General features: G+C 41.4%; 1 protein-coding gene across 1 annotated transcript in view; it reads left to right on the forward strand.

The window, feature by feature from the left end:
- The window catches only part of LOC126335333 (tetratricopeptide repeat protein 39C-like), an 80,976-nt gene that overhangs the window by 42,201 nt on the left and 12,229 nt on the right, over positions 1-26,546 (forward strand). The window contains exons 7-8 of the mRNA XM_049998490.1: positions 8,231-8,429; positions 14,994-15,245. Of these exons, the coding sequence (XP_049854447.1) occupies positions 8,231-8,429; positions 14,994-15,245 (451 nt within the window). The remainder of the gene's footprint in view (positions 1-8,230; positions 8,430-14,993; positions 15,246-26,546) is intronic.

Here is a 26,546-nt window from a genome sequence, read left to right on the forward strand (position 1 = left end):
ATCTATACTCAATGTTAACAAATTTCTCTTCTTCAGAAACGCTTTCCTTGCCATAGCCAGTCTACATTTTGTATCCTCTCTACTTTGACTATCATCAGTTATTTTGCTCCCCAAGCAGCAAAACTCATCTGCTACTTTAAGTATCTCATGTCCTATTTTAATTCTTTTAGAATCACCTGATTTAATTCGACTGCATTCCATTCTCCTCATTATACTCTTGTCGATGTTCATCTTATATCCTCCTTTAGAGACACTGTCCATTCCATTCAACTGCTCCTCTGGCAGAATTACAATGTCATTGGCAAACCTCAAAGTTTTTATTTCTTCTCCATGGATTTTAATACCTGCTCCAAATTTTTCTTTTGTTTTCTTCATTGCTTGCTCAGTATCCAGGTTGAATAACATCTGAGATACGCTCCAACCCTGTCTCAATCCCTTGTCTACCACTGCTTCCCTTTCATGCCCCTGGACTCTTATAACTGGCATCTGGTTTCTCTACAAATTGTAAATAGCATTTCACTCCCTGTATTTTACCCCTATTATCCGCAGAATATGAAAGAAAGTATTCCAGTCACCATTGTCAAAAGCTTTCTCTAAGTCTACAAATGCTAGAAACATAGGTTTGCCTTTCCTTACTCTGTCTTCTAAGATAAGTTGTAGGATCAGTATAGCCTCATGTGTTCCAACATTTCTATGGAATCCAAACTTACCTTCCTCGAGGTCAGCTTCTACCAGTTTTTCCATTCATCTGTAAAGAATTCATGTCAGCTATTTTGCAGCCCTGACTTATTAAACTGAAAGTTCGGTAATTTTCACACCTGTCAACACCTGCTTTCTTTGGGATTGGAATTATTATATTTTTCTTGAAGTCAGTGGGTATTTCACCTGTCTCATATGTCTTGCTCACCAGATGGCAAAGTATTGTCATGGCTGGCTCCCAAGGCTACCAGTAGTTATGATGTAATGTTGTCTACTCCTGGAGCCTTGTTTCACTGTAGTTCTTTCAGTGTTTGGTTAAATTCTTCACGCAATATCATATCTCCCATTTCATCTTCATCTACATCCTCTTCCATTTCCATAATATTGTCCTCAAGTACATCGCCCTTGTATAGACCCTCTATATACTCCTTCCGCCCTTTCTGTTTTCCCCTCTTTGCTTAGAACTGGGTTTCCATCTGAGCTCTTGATATTCATACAAGTGGCTCTCTTTCCTCCAAAGGTCTCTTTAATTTTCCTGTAGGCAGTATCTATCTTGCCCCTAGTGAGATAAGTCTCTACATCCTTACATTTGTCCTCTAGCCATCCCTGCTTAGTCATTTTGCATTTCCTGTCGATCTCATTGTTGAGACGTTTGTATTTCTTTTTGCCTGCTTCATTTACTGCATTTTTATATTTTCTCCTTTCATCAATTAAATTCAATATTTCTTCTTTTACCCAAGGATTTCTACTAGCCCTCGTCTTTTTACCTACTTGATCCTCTGCTGCCTTCACTACTTCATCCCTCAAAGCTACCCATTCTTCTTCTACTGTATTTCTTTCCCCCATTCCTGTCAATTGTTCCCTTATGCTCTCCCTGAAACTATATAGCATATTGGTAAGAAATTTATGATACTTCTCATAAATCATTCTGTTGCTAATTATGTATTCTAAAGCATGTTAAGAACACTTATTAAGACATTGGACTAGAATGGCTTTCGCTCTTGGCTGAACTTGATTTTTTTTTTTCATCGAATTATGAGTGATTTTCTGCCTAAAATACAAATAACAGAGGGAGGGAACTGTGGGTGGATGTAAAGCATTGTGAAGTGTTTCTGTATTGTTCATATTATTAGTGAGTGGTGGGAGAGGGTGATATGTTACACACTGTGTGGGTCAACATTATGTTCTAGTGAGCAAGTGTCTGTAAACAATATTCTTTGTCTTGCTGTAATACAGTGTAAGCACATTTCAAATTGAACTTAGAATTTGTCACACTATCAAATGTACCATAGGGTCTCTCATTTCCCTGTTGGCTGCAGTCCACCACACTGTGCATAAAATTATTTTATTATAATTATTATTTTTATTTGAAGAAATGGGGTTGATTCATGGATACCGCAATAGTTCACGCACTGGGTTGACATATGGCTAGATGGTGCACTTCCTGTTGTTGTATTCTAACCGGATTAGATTTTCATGTTTATTCATCATCATTGTGTATGGATTTTGAAATTACTCTATAATATATTATTGCAGAAGAGGCTGAGTGGTGCAGTCACCGTGGTGTGGTGGTTGTGATGCTGGACTGTTGCATGCATTCAAAACTCACCTTGACTGTAAAATTTCAATTTCTATGTTTGATTAGAGTACATTCTAGAAGAATCCACAAATGTCAAGAATCATTGTACTGGAATGTTCTGTAACTGTATGTACAGAGTGTTACAAAAACGTACGGGGCCAAACTTTCAGGAAATGTTCCTCACACACAAAGAAAGAAAATATGTTATGTGGACATGTGTCCGGAAACGCTTACTTTCCATGTTAGAGCTCATTTTATTACTTCTCTTCAAATCACATTAATCATGGAATGGAAACACACAGCAACAGAACATACCAGCGTGACTTCAAACACTTTGTTACAGGAAATGTTTAAAATGTCCTCCGTTAGCGAGGATACATGCATCCACCCTCCGCCGCATGGAGTCCCTGATGCGCTGATGCTGCCCTGGAGAATGGCTTATTGTATCACAGCCGTCCACAATACGAGCACGAAGAGTATCTACATTTGGTACCGGGATTGCAGAGACAAGAGCTTTCAAATGCCCCTATAAATGAAAGTCAAGAGGGTTGTAGTCAGGAGAGTGAGGAGGCCATGGAATTGGTCCGCCTCTACCAATCCATCGGTCACCGAATCTGTTGTTGAGAAGCATACAAACACTTCGACTGAAATGTGCAGGAGCTCCATTGTGCATGAACCACATGTTGTGTCATACTTGTAAAGGCACATGTTCTAGCAGCACAGGTACAGTATCCCATATGAAATCATAATAACGTCCTCCATTGAGCGTATATGGACGAAACTAAAATGAGCTCTAACATGGAAATTAAGCATTTTTGGGCACATGTCCACATAACATCTTTTCTTTATTTGTGTGTGAGGAACGTTTCCTGAGAGTTTGGCCGTACCTTTTTGTAACACCCTGTATACTGTATGTGTTCTGGCCAGAGGCAGTTCACTCCACGCTCTTGTATGTGCAAGTGCTGAATAAACATTCGTTAAGTGAAGTTAGTGTTCACCAATCATTGAATTACACCTTCTGTGTGAAATTATTCTGGTGGAGGCGCTGGGTATTGGAACTTCTGATAGCGCACATTATCAATGGCACAGTGGCTCCCATCAGGCCGCGACAGAACCAATGTTTACATGGCGAGAAACCCGAGTTCGAGCCATATTCAACAGTTTACAATCTATCAGAGACAGAAGAAGAAGAGGATGTTACGATAACATCAACTGTGTGTCACCACATGAGCCATCTGTTCGGGTTCCCTGGTAATGATGGCCAAGATCCAAACAAGTGGCTGAAATTATATGAGCATATAGCCAAATTTAACAAGTAGGATGACACTGTGTATTTGGCTAATGTATTTTTCTACTTGGAGGGCACTACCAAGCAATGGTATGAGAACAACGAGGAGAAGTTCACAAACTGGGAAGTATTCCAGGCGGAACTGCGCAAGTATTTTGGCGACACACGACAACAGAAGTGCAAGACTGAAGATAAATTAAAGTGCAGGGCACAGCATCCATGAGAAACTACAGCATCCTACATTCAAGATGTCTTGAAGCTGTGTAAAATAGTGGATCCTAAAATGAAGGAGGAAGATAAGGTTGCACATCTCGTGAAGGGTGTTGCCGAGGACATGTATCGAGCCCTACTCCTGAAGGAGACGACTTCATAAAATGGTGCCAGTATATCGGGACAATGCATCAACAAAGAATTACACACAAGAAGGTTGAACGGCTTCCAACCATCGTATCAATGTCTCTGATGGAGGAAGAAATTAATTTCACAAGTGTTCATCATCAGATGGTGAGAGAGGAAGTTCAGAAGGCACTTGGATTGAATGACGAGCAAAAATCTGAGACGCTTCAAGAGGTCATAATGGAGGATGTGGAACACACATTGAATCCAATCTCTCGTCCTTCATTTCCCTTTAAAACAGTGAAAAAGTCGAGACCCAGGCAGAGTTACGTTCCTACAATACCGCATGAGTAACCTGTTTCGGCGCCAAGGGAGACTGATGTCTGGAAGACCCAGGATAACCAACCAGTATGTTTCCACTGTGACTTTATTGTCGAGAAAGGTTGTGGATATTTGATGATGCCCGTGCCAGAAGACAGCAGTCTGATCTTAGCCGACACCAACTCTAGGACAACGAAGATGAACAAGAAGATGGTGCACGACAATGTAGGTCACCATCGACACAAGCTAGCCGCTGAAGAGGGCGCTCCCCAACATGCTGAACAAGGTCTCCATCGCCGTTTAGAAACTCCAGCCGATCACCTAGCCCCTGCAATCTGGAAAACTAATGGGTGCGACCTTCCTTAGAGGTGAGGCCGCCAGAGAGAGAAATCCTCTGCCGTCAATCACTACAAAAACGATAGGAAACTGTTAATATCCTCATGGATGGCCGGCCAGCCCAAGCTCTTGTGGATTCTGGAGCATCATATTCAGTCATTTTGGAGAAGTACCATTGCCAGTTGCGGAAAACCGTATTCGTCATCAACAACAAGACATGTCTACTGAAGGTGGCTAATGGGAAATACGTAAAACCTACAGGAAGATGCATCATTCATGTTGGTATAAGTGGCCATACACAGCCCTTAGAATTCATCATCTTACAAGAGTGTAGTCATGACATCATTCTCTCGAATGGTACTTTTTGAAAACTTCTCAGGCAATTGTAGAGTGTGGTCACTTGAAGATTATGCTAGACAAGATGAGTTACTGTGGACAGGAAGATGCGCATCAGAGTGTGTGTAGACTGTGTGTGCTGGATGAAATGATGATTCGTGCAGTCAGTGCCAGAAAGGTAACTGCCATGTGTCATGCCATGCATCAATCCATGGATCTTGTAGTGGAATGTAAGAGAACCATACCACTGCAGAATAACTTCATTATCCCAGCCTCTGTCATCTCGTTTAAGAACGGATTTGGTGAATTGTGGATAGTTAACTGTCGCCAAGCACTGCAGGTCCTTCCAAGATGCATGTGCGTAGCAAACACTGAGCCTTTAATTGAAGAACAGCTGCGCGTCATAGAAACCTCCCATGCTGAGTCTGTGGGCGAAATTAGCACTACCACAATGAGACAAGATCTTCTAGCTCGACTATCACAAGATCTCTCTAGGGAACAACAGAAGAAGCTACCTGCCATTCTTCAAAAGTTTTCTGAATGCTTAAATCCTGAATGTTCAATCAATGGGTGAAGAACAAATTAGACAAACCGACAGTGAAGCACCGTATTAGCACTGGAGACCATCAACCAATAAGCCAGAGAGCATACAGTGTGTCAGCAACAGAACGTAATTTGTGACGAGGTAGAGAAAATGATTAAGAATGACATCATTCAGCCTTCACAGAGCCCATGGTCATCACCAGTGGTTCTCGTTAGGAAGAAGGATGTCAGTTGGCACTTTTGTGTTGATTACAGGAAGCTTAATAAGATAACTAAAAATGGCATTTACCCTCTTCCACAAATTGACAATACACTAGATTGTCTGAAGGGTGCTAAGTTTTTCTGAACCATGGACGTGTACTCGGGATAATAGCAAATCGAAGTAGATGAGGCTGATCGTGAGAAAACTGCATTCATCGCGCCTGAGGGCCTGTATGAGTTTAAGGTAATGTCGTTTGGTTTGTGTAATGCACCAGCAACTTTTGAATGGATGATGGATAATCTTCTAAGTCACCTGAAGTGGATGATGTGTCTTTGTTATTTAGATGACATTATAGTGTTCTCAGAGACATATGATGAGCATATAAAAAGACTGAGGACTGTTCTTATGTGTCTCCAACAAGGTGGACTGAAACTTAATCCAATAAATAGTCTCTTTGGAGCAAAAGAAATCAAAATACCTAGACACTTTGTGTCAAACAAAGGTGTGCAGCCAGACCCAGAAAATGTGAGATCTATAATGGAATTTCCTATTCCTAAAAGTGTTAGAGATGTGAGAAGGCCACTCCAAGAGTTGTTAAAAGCTGATGCTAAGTTTATCTGGGGTGGTGCTCAACATGATTCTTTAGCCGAAATGCCTTTCCAGCGTGTTGGGATTGACCTCCTCAGATGATTTCCAATGTTTACTAGTGGCAATAGATGGATTATTGTTTGCACTGATTATCTGACACACTATGCCATTACAAAAGCTGTGAAAGTGGCCAAAGCATCCGAGGTAGCCAAATTCATCGTAGAAGACATTGTATTAAAATACGCCCCAAGGTAATTAATTACAAGTCAAGAGAAAGTTTTTCAATCGAATTGTGACAGAGATAAACTATGGGTGCAACATTACTCATCACATGACGACTGCCTAACATCCTCAAACTAAAGGGCTTACCAAACACCTTAATAAGACCTTGGCTTACATGAAATCAGTGTTCGTCAATGTTGAGCAGAGCAACTGGAATGAGGTGCTACCTTTCGTGATGTTTGCCTATAACACCGCCAAACAAAACACCACGGGATACACCCTCTTTCCTTGTGCATGGACGTGAGGTGACTACAATGATGGACACTGTGTTTCCATTACATCCTAATGACATGAACGACAACTACATTGGCCAGGTGTTACCCAGAGCTGAGGAAACTCGGAAATTACCTAGACTCCACATGCTGTAGGCTAAAGAAAACAATAGCCAAAGGTACGATGCGAGCCACCGCCCTGTTGTCTACCAGCCTGGTGACCTCGTCTGGCTCTTCACTCCTGTTCGGAAGGTTGGTCTCTCTGAGAAGCACCTCAGGTGCTACTTTGGACCTTATAAGGTTGTTAAGACAGTTGTCTGATGTTACTTATGAAGTTGAAGATTTTGACCCAGACACAAGCTGACGAAAGATCAGAGATACGGTCTACGTCCTTCGAATGAAGCCCTATAAGGATCCTGCAACCCAGCGTAAATTTGGAGCTCCAGCGATAGGCAACAAGTAGAAAGGTGATGAAGAGCGTAACGGCAAAAGAAGTTCTAGGATCATCACCACCAGGGTGAACATTAGTCATTGGGAGTTGGAGTATGCAGGACTGATGACTTGTTCCCAGACTAGAAGGATGTAACACCGAGACACTGTTCTGAGTGGTGTTGTCACCGTGGTGTGGTGGTTCTGATGCTGGACTGTTGCACAGAGGGTTGTGAGTTCAAAACTCACCTTGACTGTAAAATTTTAATTTCTGGAAGTATCCACAGATGTCAAGAATCATTGTACTGTAATGTTCTGTAACTGTGTGTGCTCTGACTGGAGGCAGTTCACTCCATGCTCTTGTATGTGCCAAGTGCTGAATAAACCTTTGTTAAGTGAAGTTAGTGTTCGTCATTCATGGAATTACACCATCCTCTACATGACAATATATAGATGCAAATAAAATAGAAAGAAACTTCCACATGGGAAAAATATATTAAAAACAAAAATTCCAAGACTTACCAAGCGGGAAAGCGCCGGTAGACAGGCACAATAAAATAACACACAAAGTTTCGAGCTTTCGCAACCGGCGGTTGCTTCATCAGGAAAGAGGGAAGGAGAAGGAAAGATGAAAGGATGTGGGTTTTAAGGGAGAGGGTAAGGAGTCATTCCAATAGATATGCTTACAGAATACAAAATGGAAATGCTTGAAATGAAATGTGGGTAGAAAAAGTAAGAAATAATTAAAAGAATTGAATGGGAAAGCCAATAGACACTAATTATATTGTAGTTACTTTAATTTATGAGTGTATTTGTAGTAATAGATCTTTTAGGTATCCATTTGGCATTATCTATTTTAACTTCTTATTAGGGAATAATTATTATTTCTCCTCACTACATTATTAAGTTACTGGATGCAATGAATCATGATTTTTAACAGATGACTTTATAAATACATAATGGTAATGTCAATGCAAGCCCCTTTTTCAGTCTTGATTGGGAAATACTCTCTAATAGCTATTTGGTAATCCAAAATCAAGCCCTATTTAAAGGTACATGGTCTATTTTTCTTTCAACAGTCAAATATTGATGGAGCTCTTGAAGCCTATCAAGCTGCAGTTACGAGATCACCCCAGCGAGAAATACAGCTTCTCTGCCTGCATGAAGTGGGCTGGTGCCACCTGATACAGCTGGACTGGAATAATGCCCATCGCTGCTTCATGCAATTGAAAACACGGTCTCGCTGGTCTAAAAGCTTCTACACATACCTTGCAGCAGGTAACACACAGGCCATAGAGTATGGGTATTTAGTAGCATTTTGTAAATGAATATTATGATAACATTTGTTTGAAGAACATATTTTTGTTAATTCTTGTATATTTGAGCATGAAATTTTCTGGAAAGGCCTTACAGCCAAAGCTGTGCCAGCCATTACAAAAGTCGCACATCAACTGCCTAATGTCACAAAAAATTGTCACCACCTCCACAAACTCTGTCATTTTGATTCAACTGAACTGAAGTAAAAGGCAGCAGACAATTGCTGTAATAAAAATTTTGTGTGGCTCAATGACCTTGTTACAAGTTGTTCAGTTGGTTGCCACTTTGGAATCTTGTGTGTTGCTACCTACCCCAGTAATCCTAATAGCTAAAAATGACCTATAGTTTCACATGGAATCCAAACCACATGCCATTTCGAGTAAATCTTCATGTCACAAAGAGGTGAAGGCTAAGTTAAAGGCAGATTGGAAAATTTCCGTTGTTCACCTGGGATTCAATCCCGCAACCTCTTGGTTTCCATGTGCACGATTTATTGTTAAACCAACAGGCCTGACAACAGTTGTTGCCAGTTTAGTCTCTCAGTACAGTGCTGTGCACTTTCACAACTCTTCTGTAGGCATCTGCCTGATACTGTTGTTGACTGTAACAATTATCCACTTGAACTTATTAATATTAAATATTTTTCCATTGTCCTCACGTTTTTCCTTGCGTGTTTACCCATCTGTAGTCAACGCCATCTGGTGTAGTGTAATGTTATACTGCTGCCTATTACAGTGATGTAGATTGGGATAATGCACCTTTTACTCTTACTTTATTCCTTGTATCTTTTTCTCCTCTCCTCTCTCTTATATATACATTTAGTGTAGTTTGTTGCTAATTCCCTCTATGGCTTTCTGATTTTGTTTTCCTGCTTGTGGTTTAAAACCCAATCATTCAAGTCACTTCAGAATGGTCTGGCCTCGGCAGCCAGAGACTGTGGTCATATGTATGTGTTGCGTTTGCCTGAATGTGTTGCATGTTCATTGTCTAGTTTTGATGAAGGCCTTTTTGGCCAAAAGCTCACTTGTTTGTTGTGCCTATATGTGACTCAGCATCTCCACTATATGGTGAGTGGCAGTCTATCCTCTCATAATATTGTCATTATTCCATCCTGGACTGATATAGAATTAGATTTTTATCTTTAGATAGGTGGCTCGGTAAATCTATGGGTGGTTTCTGGGCTAAAATACAAAGTTCCAGGACTGAACTCCCAGTTTGTAAAAGGATTTTTTCTGTTACCATTCCTTTCACCTCTTACAATGACTTGTGTATATGAAAAATGCCAAGCTGTATAACAGTTCACTGCCTGTTAAACCAACTAGGTAAATCAGTTCAAAAGTCAGAAGAAGGTAAGGGCATACATCCTCCAAGAGAATCACAGCACTCCAGTGTTCTCACCATCCCTCAGTTTAACGGCAGATTTACCTTCTTTTCAGGCACAAAAGTGAATTGCTCTCCAGACAAAATCCCACCCTTCTTGTCCAAGCATTCTTTGTGATATCAGTTGTGAACTGCAATGTGTATCAGGCGAAGTAATTTTTATTCTTAGCTATAGTTTATCCTGTTAATTTCTTTTGCGAGATTAATGTGTAGGCCAGAATGCTTGCTTGCCAATTTCCTCAATATGTTTTCCGCTGATACATGTGGCATCTGTATGTTTCAGATGATTTAGCTTGTTTCGTCCTGTGGTGAGTTCATAATTATTTCAGTTACTCTCCTAAATGCATGTTCTAAAATGACTTTGATTAAGGTAGCCTTGATTACTTGGGTGTTAAATTTTTTGCCTCATTTATTAAATTTAACTTTTGCCTTGCTATTTTAGATACCCTGTACTTTGTTAAGATAGTATACTTTGTCAATATTTGTGGTTATTTGAAGTATTTCTGTACAGTATTATGAAACTGAGAACTTCAGTAGTGTATATAAGGCATTTAAGAACAAAAAGTGATCAATAAATCACAGGTTATTGATCACTGTGGTCTGGTGTTGAATGTAATGTATGTTTATTTCTGCTCAAGAGAAGCAGCAGGAACCTCAGCTTTCCCTTATTGTTGATAAAATAAATGATCGAACCATGTTTGAGAGTAGAGCATTGGATTCTTTAATGTTGAAATAATGAACTTCTTTCTACCCAAGGTTAAGGTGAGGGAAGCCAGGCAGATAAAGACTTGGAAACATGAATCAACATAGGAGACCGAGACACTAGCTATTGATAAAGTACATAACATTTTCATATGTTATATGTAAACCTGATTTAATAGAAAAAACAGTAAAACTATTTATGTGGACGGAAAACAAAAATACTGACTGTATTGACGACAAAAATGTCTCCTCAAAAGAGCAACTACTAAATCAGGCCTGACAAACACTAGATTAAAAGTACAGTTTAATCTTGAACTATCAGTCTTTGTATACTTTGTTCACCTAAACAAAGGAAAGGGAAGAAGGGAAAGGAAGGAAATGCACTATTAACAAATTTTACAAAATGCCAAAAAACCTCCGGTTTCAATCAAAATTGACATTTTAGATTTGTTAGCCTTGCTGCAGTAGTTCTTGCTTTGACGGCTCGTTAGTAGATGCTCCTATTTTGATGACAGGTTAACAGTATAAAATATTTGCTTTGGTAATGAAAAGTCCTTGGTGGAATATAAATAATTTAGGAAGTGATGGTAACAACTCACTGAATAACTGAGGTCTTAGTAGTCAATAGGCTCATGCACAAGACTGAGAACATTGCTAGTTTTCAGATGAATCCTTCTTTAGAGCTGTATAGTACACATACACATTTGTAGAAACATCTGTGTGATTACATAGTACCAGCACTGCAGCTTGTCTAGGATAATGGTTTCTCTAACATGAGTTGGATGAGGGGAGGAAGAAGTCAGGGATTAGGAGGTACAGGGTGTTTCAAAAATGACCGGTATATTTGAAACGGCAATACAAACTAAATGAGCAGCGATAGAAATACATCGTTTCTTGCAATATGCTTGGGACAACATTACATTTTCAGGCGGACAAACTTTCGAAATTACAGTAGTTACAATTGTCAACAACAGATGGCACTGCAGTCTGGGAAACTCTATAGTACGATGATAAATTCTTCTCGGGTTGACAGCTGAGTCAATGCGTTGTTCTCCAGCAACATTTCAGCAAGTTTCTTACTTGCCATCTTCAGGCGAAGTGTCGGGTACACGTCTCCTCCGGGTCTTTATAGCCGCTGGACCACGGGCATCTCTGCATCCTTGGCGCGGGTCGGGCCAATCAGGCGCGAGCGGAATCGGCGCAGCGGCGCGTGGTGGGGGGGAGCCGCGGGCACCGGGTCATGGCGTCTCGTCTCGGTGCGGCCTGTTTATTCCATACGCCGCTACCGACCAACCTCCATCGGAGCGCTCTCGTCTCATTCTTGATAATGTTGTATTCCACGCGCTGCTGAGTTGGAAGCCACTGTCCCGATTGACCAGCTTGTCACTAACCCGTATCTCCACTGCCTCTTTAATAACTGAGTCCCAGAAACCTTTCGCTCTACACAGTCTCTTGGTTTCTTCAAACTGAAGCGTGTGTTCTTCACTGAGGCTGTGCTCCGCTACCGCGGATTTTTCTTTTTGTCCGAGGCGGACATATGGAATAAACAGGCCGCACCGAGACGAGACTCCAGGACCCGGCGCCCGCGGCTCCCCCCCACCACGCGCCACCGCGCCGATTCCGCTTGCGCCTGATTCGCCCAACCCGCGCCAAGGATGCAGAGATGCCCGTGGTCCAGCGGCTATAAAGACCCGGACGAGACGTGAACCCGACACTTCGCCTGAAGATGGCAAGTAAGAAACTTGCTGAAACGTTGCTGGAGAACAACGCATTGACTCGGCTGTCAACCCGAGAAGAATTTATCTTCAAGATTCGCCAAGAAAGCCTGCATTTTCATATATCTATAGTACGATATTTTCCACATACCCACCATGCATAGCAATAATATGGCGTAGTCTCTGAATGAAATTACCCGAAACCTTTGACAACGTGTTTGGTGGAATGGCTTCACATGCAGATGAGATGTACTGCTTCAGCTGCTCAATTGTTTCTGGATTCTGGCGGTACACCTGGTCTTTCAAGTGTCCCCACAGAAAGAATTTGCAGGGGTTCATGTCTGGCGAATAGAGAGGCCAATCCACGCCGCCTCCTGTATGTTTCGGATAGCCCAAAGCAATCACACGATCATCGAAATATTCATTCAGGAAATTAAAGACGTCGGGCGTGCGATGTGGCCGGCACCATCTTGCATAAACCACGAGGTGTTCACAGTCTCGTCTAAGGCAGTTTGTGCCGCCACAAATTCACAAAGAATGTCCAGATAGCGTGATGCAGTAATCGTTTCGGATCTGAAAAATGGGCCAATCATTCCTTTGGAAGAATAGGCGGCCCAGACCAGTACTTTTTGAGGATGCAGGGACGATGGGACTGCAACATGGGGCTTTTCGGTTCCCCATAAGGGCCAGTTCTGTTTATTGATGAAGCCGTCCAGGTAAAAATAAGCTTAGTCAGTAAACCAAATGCTGCCCACATGCATATCGCCGTCATCAATCCTGTGCACTATATCGTTAGCGAATGTCTCTTGTGCAGCAACGGTAGCGACGCTGAGGGGTTGCCGCATTTAAATTTTGTATGGATAGAGGTGTAAACTCTGGCGAATGAGACGATACGTGGACGTTGGCGTCATTTGGAGCGCAGCTGCAACACGGCGAACGGAAACCCGAGGCCGCTGTTGGATCACCTGCTGCACTAGCTGCGCGTTGCCCTCTGTGGTAGCCGTACGTGGTCACCCTACCTTTCCAGCACGTTCATCCGTCACGTTCCCAGTCCGTTGAAATTTTTCAAACAGATCCTTTATTGTATCGCTTTTCGGTCCTTTGGTTACATTAAACCTTCGTTGAAAACTTCGTCTTGTTGCAACAACACTGTTTTCTAGGCGGTGGAATTCGAACACCAGAAAAATCCTCTGTTCTAAGGAATAAACCATGTTGTCCACAGCACACTTGCACGTTGTGAACAGCACACACTTACAGCAGAAAGACGACGTACAGAATGGCGCACCCACAGACTGTGTTGTCTTCTATATCTTTCACATCACTTGCTGCGCCATCTGTTGTTGAAAATTGTAACTACTGTAATTTCGAAAGTTTGTCCGCCTGAAAATGTACTGTTGTCCCAAGCATATTGCAACAAACGCTGTATTTCTATCGCTGCTCGTTTAGTTTTTATTGCCGTTTCAAATATACCGGTCATTTTTGAAACACCCTGTACGTTGGGTAAGGGTGGCTGACAGCTGGAAGGAAGGCATCACGTCCATGGGACAAAAATGTGACACTGGTGAGCTCATTCTGGCTACTGGCTGGGGAACATATTGCATAGCAAAAAATGATGTGGCGGAGTGGATTGGGAGGAGATACACACACTTCGCCAAAACTTCAATTACATGTCATCACCCTTGAAAATGAGGAACACCTTACCCGCAATCCTTCTCACCTCTCCCAATGTGGTATTCTGTCACCCTATCTAAGTAATATCCTAGTCCAGCCTTATACCAAACGTATTCCCATTCCCGTGCCACATGGTTTGTATCGCTGTGGATGGCCAAGGTGCAAGATTAGTCTCATATACCCATCTAGCATGTCCTACCCCAGTCCACCAGCTCTGTTGTAATATCTGCACAGCATTTCTTGTAGGCATGACCACCAACCAGCTCTCCACCTGAATAAATGGCTACTCCCAAACTGTTTCCTTCAACAGAGTTGATTACTCAACCACAAAGCACATTGCTGAGCACAGTATGATCTGTTTCAATAGTTGTCTCAAATCCCCATCCCCTGCCAACATCAGCTTCAATAAATTGCATTGATGGGAATTGTCCTTGGAACACATCCTTTGACCCTGTAATCCTCCTGACCTCAATCGCCCCTACCCAACTTTGCCGACTAATCATAACTTCACTCATCCCGCACTCCAACCATTCTTTCCACAGGCTGCCTCATTATTTCTTCTAAATCTTCTTAATCTAATCTAATCTCCACTTACCAGTCTACTACTCCATGTCATTGTGCACTGTATGTTACTCACTTGGCACTGGACCAGAGCAAACTAACCAGTGCCACATCGCTGTTATGTGCACCTGTTGCCTCTCCTACCTAGCCATCAGCCACTATTCCCCAACTGTCTCTACCACTCCCTGCCTACTTTCTCCCCTTATTCACTCCACCCAAAATGCCCTCACACCAGTCTAGCTGCACTGCAGGCACAATGTAGTCAGCCAGGATGTGGGTATGTGTTTGGAAGGAGAAGGGGGGGCACCCATCTTTTGACCTATGCAACTCAGTACCTAAATCTTTCAGTGGGTTTTTACCTTTACTCCTTAAACATTTCATTTTGATTTTTCATTCCATTTCCTTATGTAGTTTTCTCATGTATTTTTTATATCTTTGAATGTCTGCATTACATGTGAGAAAAACTCTCCATCTTTCAAGTTTTCTCTGTTTATAGTCTGTGCAGGTGCAGCAGGGCGCTTGGAAGAGGCTGCTCAGTTGACAGCAGAAGCTCCTTTGCTGGCTTCCTCTGGAAACCACCGTTCAAGTTCCCAACTTGAGATTTTCATCATACGACGGACACATCATTTTAGTACAACTACGCCAGTATTTGATACTGCCTACTGCTGCCTGCTGGCATTTGAGCTGCTCTTCTTGTGGAATGCTTTGCCATCTTGTGATCAAACCCACATTCATCAGCTACTGGAAGGTAGTTATTTCTGAATGTCTCTCCAGCACAGTAGCATTTACATTCATGGAACAAAGCTGTGGGTAATTATGAGTAAAATTGGGATGTCTGTAGCTAATTGTCGAACAATTATTATTGTGTGTGAATTTTGAAGCCATTTCTTCTGATACTCTTTTTTCACCTGCTTTTGTAGTGAAAAATTGTTGCCTTTGTCTAGATAATTATGTCTCTTCCATAGCCATTTATGCCATCTGAAAGATCTGCTTGTGGCATTAGAAAATAAATTTGTCTTTCAAAGCATTATTTAATTTATGTATTCTCAGGTATCCAAGGAATATGATTTATTTTAATTTCACTTGCATTTCTGTTGACAGTAATTCAAATGGAAATATTTTAAAAAGATGACTGCCTAATGTAAGATAATGAAAACTGAAGTATGTTGGTGAACTTGAATTAGTTGAAATTATGATACGGTTGGAAACAACAGACTGAAATTTAGATTGCTACTCACCATATAATGGAGATGTAGACAGGTACAGCTAAAAGACTACTAAAAAAGTAAGCTTTCAGCCACAAGGCCTTCTTCTGAATTACACACACACACAACCACTGTCTCTGGCTGCCAAGGCCAGGCTGTGAGCAACTGCACATAATTGGAAAAGCATCTGTGGGGGGGGAGGATGGGGGTGGGGGGTGGAGAGGGGTAAGAACAAGGCTGGGGTGAGGATAGCAGAGTAGTGGTGGGGGACAGTAAAATACCACTTGTGGGAGCATACAGGGGTGAGGTGGAAAGACGTTAGGGCAGCTAGGTGCATTCGGAAGATGAAACAGAGGGAAAGGGGAGGAAGGGGAGAAGTGAAAAGACTGTGGGTGCATCGGCGAAATAGAAGGCTGTGTAGTGCTGGTGCTGGAATGGGAACAGGGAAGGGTACAGGTGGGTAAAGGACAATAGGTGAAGCCAAGTATGGTTACAGGACCATAGGACATATTGAAGGAAGAGTTCCCAACTGCACATTCAGAAAAGCTCGTACTGGAACAAAGGATCTATATGGCACAATCTGTGAAGCAGTAATTGAAATAAAGAACATTGTGTTGGGCAGTGTGCTCAGCAACTGAGTTGTCCACATGTTTCTTGGCATGCTGGTGACCATTCATGTGGACAGACAGCTTATTGGTTGTGATGCCCACATAGAACACAGCATAGAGGTTGCAGCTTAAATTGTAGGTTACATGACTGGTTTCATAGGTAGCTCTGCCTTTGATGGGATAGGTGATTCTTGTAAATGGACTTGAATAGCTGGTAGTGGAAGGATGTATGGGACAGGTCTTGCATCTAGGTCTATTGCAAGGATATGAACCATGAGGCAAGGAATTGGGAACAGGGGTAGTGTAGCTTCAGTGGGTGGCAGAATAGCACTGGGGTCGGTGTGGGAAGGATGGTGGGTTGGACATTCCTCATTTCAGAGCACATTGAGAGGTTGTCAAAATTTTGACAGAGAATATGATTCAGCTGCTGCAGTCCTGGGTAGTACTGAGTGCAAGTATGTAAATTATTGGTCATGCTGGCTGCTTCTGCCATACTTCTGCTGCCTGAAGTGTAAAAGCTGATGAACTCAAAAGTTGCCACTGGTGGGCAGCATTACCATGGATGCCACTGCTGCTATGTCACCATCAAGATCTCCACTGCTGGAATAATGTATTGAAATTACAGCTGCAACTCTAGAGGGATTATACTCATATCCCAGATGAGAAAATTCCAATTGCAACTGCTGCTGAGTAGTTGCTCTTCCTAAAAGCATCCCACATGAACAAACCAGTCGAGACTTTGCCTGATATTGCTCATTGCTTAGGTGTTTGGACAATCAGTGGCGTTGTATGAGAAGAATAGCTCAATGTAGCCATAGGGTCAAGCAGCACATGTCTGCTTTCATGTCACGTAACCAATTCATTGAAAATAATAACCTGTATCTGTGATCCTTCAGTCCAATAGTCTGTGCATCGGCTAGAATTGCAAGTTAATAAAATACACAAAAATACAAAATAAAAGTTAAATGAATAATTTAATAACAAGGGTTCTATTCTAACATCTGTAATTGATGTAGACAACAGAGAATTATGTTGAATAATGTTTATTCAAGAAAGGACATCGCAGGTAAAAGGGAAGTGGCCATATGATATTCAGACAAAAAAATTCCTTATCAAGTGCAATAAAGCTATGTTGAAAGAGTTATGAGAATGGTAATAAAATCTCCAGACTAAACAGTCCTTGAAGATACACAAAAGCTATGTGCCCCCAGACTAAACAGTCCTTGACGATACACAAAAGCTAAGTCCATTTCATAATCACAATATATGAAATATTCACCAGCTCAAAACATTCCAAAGTTTAACTTGATGATTTACAAATTATCACATATGATACAAAAAATAGTAATTCATTCTCTGTCTATTATCAGTTCCATAATTCACATGGAAATAGATTAGAATCCTACTCTGGAGCAGTACATTCAGACCTCTTGTGAGTTCAGAGTCTCTTCAAAAGTTAGAGATTTTGGGAGCCATTCACCACCCAGAATCAATCACTTAAATGACTGAATCATGCATGTTACACTCAACACCAAGTGTTCAGAATTGTTCCCTTGAGTTCCTCCCTCAAAAAGTCACAGTCTCCTCTTGACTTTTGTAGTGTTCGGCTACTGTTTGCTTCTCCATTGGCTGAAGGCCATGCCCACAACATTCTTACACTCTGCAACCATGATTTGTCTCATCATGACCACTTCCTCACATTAAACTAATATATTACAACAATATTCAAATAAAAGAAATAAACATTTGATTACACTCAGATCATTTACGGTAAATGTAAGTAATAGTTTGTGCATAAATAAATAACCCAGCATTCTTGCACAAGTGTGTTCATGTTAAATTGACAAATAATTGTAGTTAAATCTTGTTTAAACAATTATTTATGCCCCTCAACTGAAGCATCTTTTAGTTTTCTCTTCAGTTTTGGTGTCTACTAACAAAAGCAATTTACCACTTTTAAACAGCACAGCTATTTTTAATAGCACTTGCAAATAACATTTAAATAAAGTTACTGGCAAAATAATAAACTGTTCATTAAATAATGACATGATGATGAGGTCCCATACTCTGAGGAGTGTAGGGGACGATGGGAGACGCGCACCACTGTACTAGCCAAGGTCCTAGTGGAGGTGTTTCGCCATTGCCTTCCTCTGACCGTAATGGGGATGAATAATGATGATGATGATGATGATGACGACGACGACGACGACGACGACGACGACGACGACGACGACGACGACGACGACGACGACGACGAAGAAGAAGAAGAAGAAGAAGAAGAAGAATCACCACCCAGTCATCTCGAGGCAGGAAAAATCCCTGATCCCGCTGGGAATCGAACCCGGGACCCCGTGCGCAGGAAGCGAGAATGCTACCACAAGACCACAAGCTGCAGACATAATGACATGAGTACGGCAAAATATGAGGTGCTGATGCCGTCTTCATTTGCTGTGTAAATGTGGATAATACGATGTTCTGACAAACTTTTATGTAATAAAAAAGATATAAAAAGACAGTGTTAGTCAGTATATAAAATGGTTACAAATGAGTGGCTTTCAGGGATGATAGCTATCTTGCAGAGCTGTTGTCTGAGATACCATTTGTTGAAATCGCTTGAAGCATTTAAAAGTTGTTAATGCAGAGGTTGATTGTGAAAATGTGTATAAGCTATGAAATGTTAATTTCTGTCATTTTAAATATATTGAAAATATTGTTGTGTCATCAGATGTGCCTAATTTTTCTGAGATTGCAAATGTATTCAGGTGTGCTGCATTAATATTTTACTGTGAGTTGTTGAATTTCAAAGAGCCCTGTAACTTAGCCACGTTTAAGATTCTCTGTATGTCAACCTTTCGACAGATGGTTTGTGGGACCTTAACTTTTCAGTACTGAATGTCAGATCAAACCCCTTTCAGCTGTCTAAATTTTCAAATTGTTGTTTTATTGGGCTACCAGTTTCTGTGATGTATTATGCCATCTTCAGACTCCCTGACCAACATGCAAGAAGATGCAATCATTTGATCCAGTCAGAATAGGGGCCAGCATTTAAAGACTGGTATCCGTGAATTTTTTTGAGATAGCGATCACTTCAAACATCACCTGCCTCATAGCCCAATGAAACAATTTGGAAATTTAGGTGGTTGAAAGGTGTTTGATTTGACATTCTATTTTTGAGATTGTCTGGCACTACACAGTTTCTTGGAGCATTGTCTCCTGCACAACGGCCATCCATGTGACAGCTGTGCCAATTCCCAACTCCCAGGATTTACTCATACCCAGTGATGCTAGCCGGAAACAGTCATCATGCTAACCAGAAACAGTCATCTAGCCAGGCTGGCTGCAGTGCACCCTGAGCCGTGGACCCACTGGTGTTCAACTGTGCAACAAATTCATCTTACCTCATAGCACTACTGGGCAGCCGATTAGCTCCCCTAAATGCGCGTAACGTTACATGGTCCTTACGTGAGGTGTATGCTTGTCTCAGTAGTGTTTCACTTAAACAATGTCTTCTTCCCTCCAGGAATTCCCATTTGAGTTCATGAAGCATGTCTGCTATACTCAAGTGTTGATTAAGCCTACCAGTACAGTTCCAGTACCAGATGTCTTCCTTTAATCTGAGTCTTTGAGGACCTGAAACACTTGCACAGTACTCAAAAATAGGTTGCCCAAGTGTTCTGTACATATTCTCTTTTATAGATGACTTACATTTTTATAAAATTCTCCCAATAAACTGAAGTCATTTGATACTTCCTTCTTTTAACATATTTTTTACTTTGCATACTTCCTGCTCATTTGCCTTCACAAATTCAAAATCAGTATATTGTGTGGGGTGAAATGGAGTCCTGGCATGAAGGTGTATTAATATAAGTTGGTTGGGCAAAAAAAAAAGTGTAATTGTTGTGTTCATTGTTTTGACAGCTTCACATTCATCAATTACTTCCCAAGATACTTAGATTATCAGACTGGTTTAGCTCTTTGCTGTGCTCTCATTTCCCAATGTTTGATAGTTCTATTTTAAAGGTTTTCTTACCTTATTAAATTTTTCATTAAAAATCTGCTGATTAATTACATTATGGTGAAGGTTGATCATATATACCTGCCTGGCTCCATTCATGAGTGGAAGTTTCAGCCAAGCATTATTTCAAGTTTTGCAATATCTTAAAACCATCTTGATGTCTCTGACAGGACAGCAGTTATTGTAGCGTCTCAGCAGGGTTCGATGGAACTTGTTCATTATTTGATGGACCTTTCCACCTAGTAAAAAGTATTCCAGTACTCTTGTGTTGGCTTACTTTTAAAGGTGGTGGTATTACAGCTAATCAGAGTTTATTTCTATTGAACAGTTTTATTATTTTTGGGTTGGATAAATTTAGGGACTCTGTCATGTGACAAAAGTGGTCAGAAAATTTAAATCTGAGCTACTGTAATTTAATATTTCTTCTGAGTTTTGCAAAATCTGTTGTGATAGAGCTTGTCTCAATTATTTTGATACCTATGCTCATCATATTTATAAAATTATGAGCGCTTGATACATCAGTGAGGTTCATATTTATTGTAGTAATATGTAACTTACCAAATATACTGTAGAATTCACAGTCATGGCTGTACTTCAATTTAGTTTAAAAGATTAAAAAAAGACAACACATGGACACACAGTTCAGCACTACATGTCCTTTGTGTTGATGCTTTTTTAAGATCTGACAGTGACAATAAAAATGGAACCAGATGACTTTTCAAATGAATTGAAATGTTACCAAGAATGTAAATTCTACAGTTCATTTAGATAATTATAAAGATCAGTCTTCCTTCAAGGTCAAAGCAAATTCATTTCATCACAAATACAGTATAATATCATCAGAATCAATCTGACAAACTACACTATGGCTCCATTTCAGTTGTACCTACTTTGTAGTAATGTTCAAGAAATTATTATTATTATTATTATTATTATTATTATTATTATTATTTTTTGTTCATAAACAGTCGTCATTGTTCTACCTTTAGTAAATGGTAGCGAGTAACCTTTTAATCTATATTACATCATTTCAGGTCTTCAGTTCAAATTCAGCTATCACTAACATGTGTGGTTGAATGTTCTTCCACAAATAACTACAATAATTCAAGTTTGTTTCTACCATATTGTATATTTAAATGTATAATCTTCAATTATTTTATCCCTTCTTGTTGGTCTACCACTCCAGGAGTCATATGTATGTGAGTTATTGTGTGTTGTATAACCAGGTCCTTCAAAGTTGTGCTCCATAGATAGGTACTTATTTTTAAGAGTAATTAAAGGAAACTACAAAAGTTTTATTGTAATCTGTAGTAATTGGATCCTCCACTTTACCATGTTTATCATCTGGGTCTCTTAATATTGCCTTCTCTCCCTTTTGTTCATGTTTACTACAGTCTGTATGTTCGCCATAGTTCATTTTAACAATATTATGAAAAGTATAGTTTCTACTTACCATATGGTAGAGGTGCTGTGTTGCATGTAGGCACAATAAAAAGACTGTTATAAAGTCAGCTTTCAGCCAAAAGGGCTTCTTCCAAATTAGACATCACACACACACACACACACACACACACACACACACACACACACAACTTAGATGGGTAAGAACAATGATTAATGAAGTTTGATGTCAGGAGGGTAATGAGAATCACATAACTGGTTTCACAGGTGGCTCTGCCTTTGATGGGATAGGTGATGCTTGTGACTGGACTGGAGTAGGTGGTGGTGGGAGGATATATGGGACATCTTGCATCTAGGTCTATTACAAGGATAGGAACCATGAAGCAAGTGGTTGGGAGCGGGGGTTGTGTAGGGATGGTCGAGGATATTGTGTAGGTTTGGTGGGCAGCAAAATACCACTGTGGGAGGAGTGGAAAGGATAGTGGGTAGGACATTTCTCATTTCAGGGCATGACAAGAGGTAGTCCTGTGAAACCAGTCATGTGATATACAACCTAAACTGCAACCACTGTGCTGTATTCTACATTGACAAACTATGGCCAAGAGACAGCTGGACCACCCCATTGCTGATCATGGTACCCAACATAACGTTCTTCATTTCAGTGACTGCTTCGTAACCTCTGCTATCTGGAGCCTTCCTACTAACACCAACTTTTCTGAATTGTGCATATGTGAACTCTCCCTGCAATATATCCTACATTTTTGTATCCCTTCTGGCCTCAACCTCCGTTAGTCATTGTCCTTACCATTCCAGCTCTACACAGCCATCTATTCCACTAATGCACCCTCAGTATTTTTACTTATCTCCTTTCCTCCTCACCCTCCACTCCCTGTCCTCTGTCTAACCTCCCAACTGCAACTAGCTCCCCTATCCTCTCTCCATCTCATCTTTTAATGCTCCCACAAGCAGCACTTTATCATTCCCCACCCCTAACCTGCCCTCCCCCTCACCTCCCCGGCATCCTCCTTATCACCACCACCTGGTTGCCACTCCCATCATGCACGTGTGTGAGAGTTGCACTTGTGTGTGTGTATGTTGTGTAATTCAAAGGAGGCCTTTTGGCCAAAAGCTTACTTTCTGACAGTCTTTTTGTTGTGTCTGTCCAACACAGCGTCTCTGCTATATGGTGAAAAGCAACTATCCTTTTCATAATATTGTTACACTGCATCCTGGGTTTTCCATTGTTTGATTTTGCATGGCAGTTCATTTTTAGTTACATCGAGCAATCAAATTTATAGCACAGTTGTATGGCTCTCACCTTTAGCTTAGTGTTTTTTTTTCCTATTAATATGTGTGGTGACTGTTGTAAATCATGTCATTCTACCACGTTTGCAACACCACACACCACTTGTATTACACAGTTCAGGCAGTAAGTTGTTAAATCTTTGAAGTGCAGCCTTGCTGTTGTTTTTATAAACACTATTGCCATTGATTTCAACAAGATCATCTTTTTTCATTTTACTTATTTCTACAGTGAAACTTTCTACTACTGCATTTAACATGGCATTGGTAAACACAGAATGCTTTACACATCTATTTTCACAGATGGTTGGAGATAGGTCTTTTTAGTGGCTGTTGGTATAAAGTAGGGATGTTTTTGTGCCTCTTGGTATCAGAATTTTCTTATTTGAAGCTTTGTTACTGCAGAGACTAAAGTTAGAAATTTACTTTATAGTGGTATCTCTAGAACTATACTTACCCATTGTGTTTGCTCGCATGAAGTTCCAGGCATTTCTTTCCCAGATAATTGATATGTTCTCAAAATTCTTGATATTTGTAATAGATGTTTCATTTCTGGCTGCTCTGATATTGCACCGACAATCTCCACTGGTGACTGAGTGTGTTTAAAGTGACCATTCTCAGGTAGACTGCCAGTACTTCATTGCACAACACTCATTAAGACAGTCTGAGCAACAAATGAAAGATCCCCTTGATCAGATAAGAGTAACAGAATCAGATTCCAATATTACGAGAAGAAAAGTTGCTAATAGTGGAAATGCTGAGTCGCAGGTAGGCACAACAAAAAGATTACACGGTGACATCAGTCTTGATGGTCACTAGGACAAGTAGACAGACAATGTTCTGCTGTAGTAATACCAGTTCCATTGTGGAATATCACCCCTGATTGCTGCTGGGGTTATGTCCAAGGTGCCTGCTGGAGTGACGTCATAGTGCGGTTTGTTGTAGAGGGGCAACCGAGACATCACAGGAACGGAGTCAATTGATACGAGGGATCAGAGTTAGCATGACTGGCATACTCATCGAGAGCTCAGTGTGTCATGGCATGGCCAGCTTCAAGCATGGAACTGATCAATAAGCAGAGTTGCCTGCCCGAGCTCGTGTCACGGTTTAATTATGTAGCAGCCGGAGGAAAACCACGGTGGCACTCCATGAACGCACGTTAGTCACTGCACAATTATTGATGTGTGCATTGCTTGTGAGCATGACAGGTTGTTTGAAATCAGTATAGTGTCCAGAGCATTTGATGGACTTGAGATATTTGTAAACAATCTCTGAAGGAGGAGAGCCTGTGGTCCAAGGAGGACAGGCTACCACAGGGCATGGACGTTGAGCAGGAAAGCTGAAGTGGCCAGCAATGGATGTGTGTATTATCACTTCCCCATTGGGGAAAAGATAGAGAAGCCGTCTTGATGGAGGATACAGGATCTTGCCTCCCCTTACCCCATGGAGGGAGACAGAAATACCAAATCGATAAACCATTGACAGGGCTGATAGGTGTCCGCAAAGAAGGGATGTGTCCCTCACTGCATCAGCATGTGGGGAAGCTCGGCAGCTGTGACTTAGGCAAGGAATCCAGTCCCAGAGGTTGTGAAGTGGTTCCCAAAGAGGCGTGGACAATTTGAGTTTGCCTACAAGAGGACATCGGTGCCGAATGTGCCTGAAAAGAAAACAAAACAAATGGCAGAATCATGGCTGCAGTGCTTAGGGCACAAGGTGCTGCACCACATTCAGGAAAAGGACTGGCTGTAGCTGCATTGTCCAAGCAAAATCGTGAAGCGGCATGCAAGCATCTGGCTCGGTAGGGGGAGGATGGCCCGAGGTGTGATGGTGCCGGCAAGGGAAGGGAAACATACTCAATTGGTGGCGATAAACTCAAGGCAGCGGAAATGCCACACTAGTTGAAAACTGGTGTGCTCTGGAGCACAAGAATTTGTGTGCATGGGGACGTGATCTAAACCACAGGAATGAAAACACAAGGAGACATGCATTGTAGCATGAAATGATGGACACTGCAGGAAAATTAAAATAATGGAGGACAAAACATCAAGGGAAGTGAGGAAAACTATATAGAGGCCCAAGTTAACTAGAAGTAGATGTATGGAGTGTTTCACTATCCCTGTGAGGAAGGTTGCATCTTCCTGAAGCGGCTGGGAGAGCAACGTGTGGGAAGGACATGGCGGTAGCCTGGTCTGGTTGCTCTGATGCCAGATGACTATGGGCCAGTGCCACTTTTGAGAAGAGAACCTGCCATGGCTGCAATAGTGTCAGCCACAGCTAGAGGAAGGCAGTGGCAGATGGGCGGCAGATGGTAATAATACCAGTCCCATTGTGGAGTATTTCCCCTGGTGGCTGCTGTAGCAACATCATGCTGTGAAGTGTAGAAGCCATGTATCAGAGAGATGGAGCCACTGGATGTGGCAGGACAAAGTTGGCACGAGTGAGCAGCGACCTGCTTCTGCTCGACATCACCTCCAGTTGATGAGTTGTGGTGTGGCTGGCATTGAGCTCAGAACTGAGGGGTGAGCAGAGCTGCATTCTGGAGGTTGTATCATGACCTAAATATGCAAGTACAGAAATGTCACAGTGGTCCTCGGTGACCATGTGACGGCAGATGCAATGTAGTCTCTGTGGTGGCGGTGCCACTGTTAATGCTTTTGAGTGTGACAGTTACCCTGTCAACAGATTTTTTGTAATCTGTACAGTGTCCACAACATATGATGTACTCATGATACTTGTAAACAGTCTGCAGAGGAGGAGCACCTGAGGGCCAAGGTCAGGCAGCCGTAGGGCGATTGATTCACTCATTCATTCGTTTGAACTTGGTTTGTAATACAGGGTGTTCCACAGTTCTTTTTACACACTTCTAGAGGTTGTAGAGGGGACTTAGTAGATCTCAAGTTTTACGTATGAACTCGTGTCTAGAAACATCATCCAACAAGGCTACAGAGTGTCAAAGCTATAGGTGTCTGCTAATGTGTTTGTGTACAGAGTGATTCCGTGATGATGTGACAAACTTCCCAGGATGATGGAGATGGATAAATGCATCAATTTGAGGCAAGGCCCCCTGTACCAGAAATGAACAAGTTGAAAGTTATAAGCAAAAATCCATTCTGGTACTTCTGATAGTGGAATACATATACTGGTACTGTTGTTGCTAAGACTGTCGGGAAGGCAACTTTCAGAGGTGGTAATATGGACCAAAACAAGAAAAAAAGTCCAATAAACATGGGCTCTAAAATGCTTACCTGAGGAACGATGAGAAGTTTTTCATCTTTGCTGCTGTGAAACACATCTCCTCTATTGTGTGCTCATAACTCTTAAGGTGTGCATTTTAGAGTCCATTTTATTGGACTTTTTACCTTGCTTCAGTTCATACTACCACCTCTGAAAGTTGCTCACCCTACATTCTTAGCAACAACAGTACCAGTACATTATTACACTGTCAGAGGTATCAGAATGGTTTCTGCTTATAACTTTCGACTCTTTTGTTTCCTGTACATGGACCCTTACTTCAAATT

Source organism: Schistocerca gregaria, chromosome 2 (assembly GCF_023897955.1).
Source record: "Schistocerca gregaria isolate iqSchGreg1 chromosome 2, iqSchGreg1.2, whole genome shotgun sequence".
NCBI classification, from domain to species: domain Eukaryota; kingdom Metazoa; phylum Arthropoda; class Insecta; order Orthoptera; family Acrididae; genus Schistocerca; species Schistocerca gregaria.